This window comes from Austrofundulus limnaeus, unplaced genomic scaffold (assembly GCF_001266775.1).
Source record: "Austrofundulus limnaeus strain Quisiro unplaced genomic scaffold, Austrofundulus_limnaeus-1.0 Scaffold75, whole genome shotgun sequence".
Lineage (NCBI taxonomy): Eukaryota > Metazoa > Chordata > Actinopteri > Cyprinodontiformes > Rivulidae > Austrofundulus > Austrofundulus limnaeus.
Window position 1 is genome coordinate 60198 of NW_013952477.1, and position 3279 is coordinate 63476.

Genomic DNA, 3279 nt, shown 5'->3' on the forward strand with positions numbered 1-3279 from the left:
AACCAGAGTTGTGTAAAATACCACAAAGTGCTACTTGAGTACAAGTATCTTACCAAAAAATTACTTTGGTAAAAGTTAAATTCTCCTTTAGGAATATTACCTGAGTAAAAATCTTAAAGTATCTGATATTTTTTGTACTCTTAAGTATTAAAAGTTAAAGTATAGATTTAAAATGAGCAGTTAGATTTTCTGTAATGACATTTATTAGGAGGTGACCTCCCCAAAAAATGCAGGAATGACTATATTGTATTAAAATAATTAATTTATGTTAAATTTAGGATGTGTCTAGCTGTTTCAGTTTATATACATATATCAAGGCTGCACAAAGCTTTTCCCCAAAATGAAAATCTATCTGAGGGCTGCAGCCAAATGCAATAATATAAATCATGAAATACAAATACTTAAGTACTGTCCTTTTATTTTAATGATTATGTCCTGCTGGAGTGTGACAGGATTTGTTTGTGTACAAACTAATAAGGTATCAGAATTTTACAAATCTATACTTCTCATTCAACCACAAATAAATTCACTCTATCTAGGAGGCACAGTTTATTTAGATAATATTGTTCTTTTTACAATAACAATCTGGAATAAAAACAAGCAAAATGAAATAAAAGTAACAACTTTCTTCTTCTTGCCTTTTTTTAAAAATGTAAGGAGTAGAAAGTACAGATAATTGTGTGAAAAGGTAAGAAGTAAAAGTAAAAAGTAGGCTGAAAAATAAATACTCAAGTAAAGTACAGATACCCAAAAAATTCTACTTAAGTACAGTAAAGAAGTATTTGTAATTAGTTACTTTACAACTCTGGGTTTTTTTAAATAGTAATGACTGAAAGGTGACCACAAATCAGTTTAATCTTACCTTAAAGGTAAAAGTTTCATTGAAGACAGGATTGAGTGTTTTCTTGTGAACCTTTGTGTCAAACTTTTTTTTCTTGTCGGGCAGGACATAGACCCTGACGTAAGGATCCGAAGTGCCGCCGCTGTCCATGGAGAGGAGATCAGCTGCTTGCAGAATTCCTACCGTTAGCTGCAAAGTTATAAAAGACATGACGCTGGATAAAAGACAATGAAAAACCTTTAGAGGCTCAACCAAAGTAAACATCATTGTACCAAAGAGTAAGAGTGCCAAAATACAAAATGCAGTATTTGCTTGCCTTGTTCTCTTGGAAGTCATAATCGATGGAGTATTGCAGCTTTCCAAGCTTTTCTTTCTCCTTCACTTCCTCCTCTTTTTCATCTCCAGTTAGCCCTGGCTCCACATCGTCTTCCTCGTCGTCCTCATCCTGTGGTTTCTGCAATGACAGGCGTCGGACAGGCACCAAAATAAGGAATGAGACGATGGTTCTGTGGTGGCAGCTGAGCTGAACACTAAATCTCAGGGTATCAGCAGACAGGTTAGTCTCATCACCTACCTTCCACTTACCACAGTGTTACAAGTGCAATCTGTTCATCGATGACCAAGGTTGCAACCTGACTTGATTTTACTATTTCTTGGGTGACACCATTTGCTGTTTTCAGTTTCTCATGAGCATTGACAGAGTGGTAAATCTAATTAAATCGAGGAAGTCTCAAATACAAAATAGTTGTAAAAAATGTCCTGTTGATAGAACACAACACTAAATATGATGGGGTGTGAGGAGGAAAGAAATATATCTTACACTACAATTGAAGATAATATAATATTTATGAAATTCTTCGGAAATAATCTTTTTCATTTTTAATAACAGTACTTATGAAGTCTCAAATTACTATAATTTTCTAAATTCGCGAGTCAGTAAAACTGTTATTGTCGGAAATCAACTAACTAAATAGCAGATTAAAAATGTAATGAAGCAGGAGCTACAAAATGACAAATGACTCATTTCAAAAGACACATAGTGAGTCAAAGAAAAGATGTATCAGAAGAGTTGAACAAGTGCCAAAGTCAAATCGGAACAGATTGTAGGACATGTCAAACTAGAGTCAGAATAATATCTCAGTATGGCCTCCAGTCCTGTAACTGTGTTGTCAGACAGGCTGCAAGATCCACCAGGTGAGATAAAGATGCATTTTCTGCTTCTTTGATTCAACAAGCAAGCGAGCACACTTAAAAGCTACACACTTTTTATGATGTATTGAGCTATATGGCTGTAAATAAATATCATTGCATCACTTCTTTCCCCGTCTGATACTTTAGCATATGTAATGTGTACTCTAGTAACAACAGGCTGCCACAGATTTATTGGTCATTTTGAAAAATCGTCTATAATGAACATTTCAACTTTGAAACGCCACTTAAATACATTAATACTGAAAGTGTGTAGCAGTGACTCAACATTTGGTTGGCACAACTCTTTGTCTGCTCCCTCTCAGTATTGTCGTGTGTACTTGTGGCACTTTTATGCAAAATTGGGGCTGCCATTCCTGGTTTTGTTTTTATTCATATTTGTTTTAGAGCTGCATATTGGTGGCTAATTCTTTTGTGTTCTTGGCGTTTACACCTCGTAAAAACAACACTTACAATGCTATGTGGTTTGTTTTTTGTTGCATTATTGAAGAAAATGTGGCATAATGGTGATCAACGATCACTTAAATGCTTGATGAAATCAAATTGCAAATGTGTGCTGTTATAAGCTGTAATAAGCTCCTAAAGTCTGTCCAACAAATTGCTACAGTGTAAGACATTTTTTTAAATTTTCAGTTTTTATTAAATTCTTCAACAATTAAACACACAGTGGAGTCAATTTTAACATTATCAGAACTGTAAAGTATATAACATTAGGTAGTTATGCATAGAAGGATTTGAGTTAAACTATTTAGAGCTAGGATAAGTAACTCTGATATTTGCTTGCGATGTAAGCAAAGTTCTGGAGACATGCTTTATATGTTCCTCATGTGTCCGAACCTAAGTTCTTATTGGCAGGAAGTTATGGGAAAAATTAACAGTACACTTAGCTCCAACTTACTCCTGACACCTACATTAGGACTTCTTAATTTCTTAGATTATGAGGTCAACATAGGAGCAAAAAATTACAATGGTTAAAAATAGCCCTTACCACAGCAAAGCAAGTTATATTAAGACACTGGAAAGGACAAAATATTCCAACCTATGCAGAATGGTATGCAGCGCTCTTAGAGACCGCCTCTTACGAACGACTTATCCACAAGATAAATGGTCAGATTGAGGCTTATCAGAGTACGTGGGAGTCGTTCCTAAAACCAGAGAAGAGAGGCTCAAATACTATTGGTCCAGAATAAAAAATGCAGTGTGTGTGAACTTTCTATTTACATTATTTC

General features: G+C 34.8%; 1 protein-coding gene across 5 annotated transcripts in view; it reads right to left on the reverse strand.

Annotated features, from left to right (window-relative positions):
• Positions 1-3279, reverse strand: part of LOC106519286 (synaptotagmin-2) — a 90326-nt gene that overhangs the window by 5710 nt on the left and 81337 nt on the right. For 4 of the 5 annotated variants that reach the window (XM_014010878.1, XM_014010877.1, XM_014010876.1 and 1 more), the window contains 2 exons: positions 1158-1295; positions 863-1030 (listed from right to left, as the gene is read on the reverse strand). In XM_014010878.1, coding sequence (XP_013866332.1) covers positions 863-1030; positions 1158-1295 — 306 coding nt within the window. The remainder of the gene's footprint in view (positions 1-862; positions 1031-1157; positions 1296-3279) is intronic. The other variant, XM_014010880.1, reaches the window with a different exon arrangement.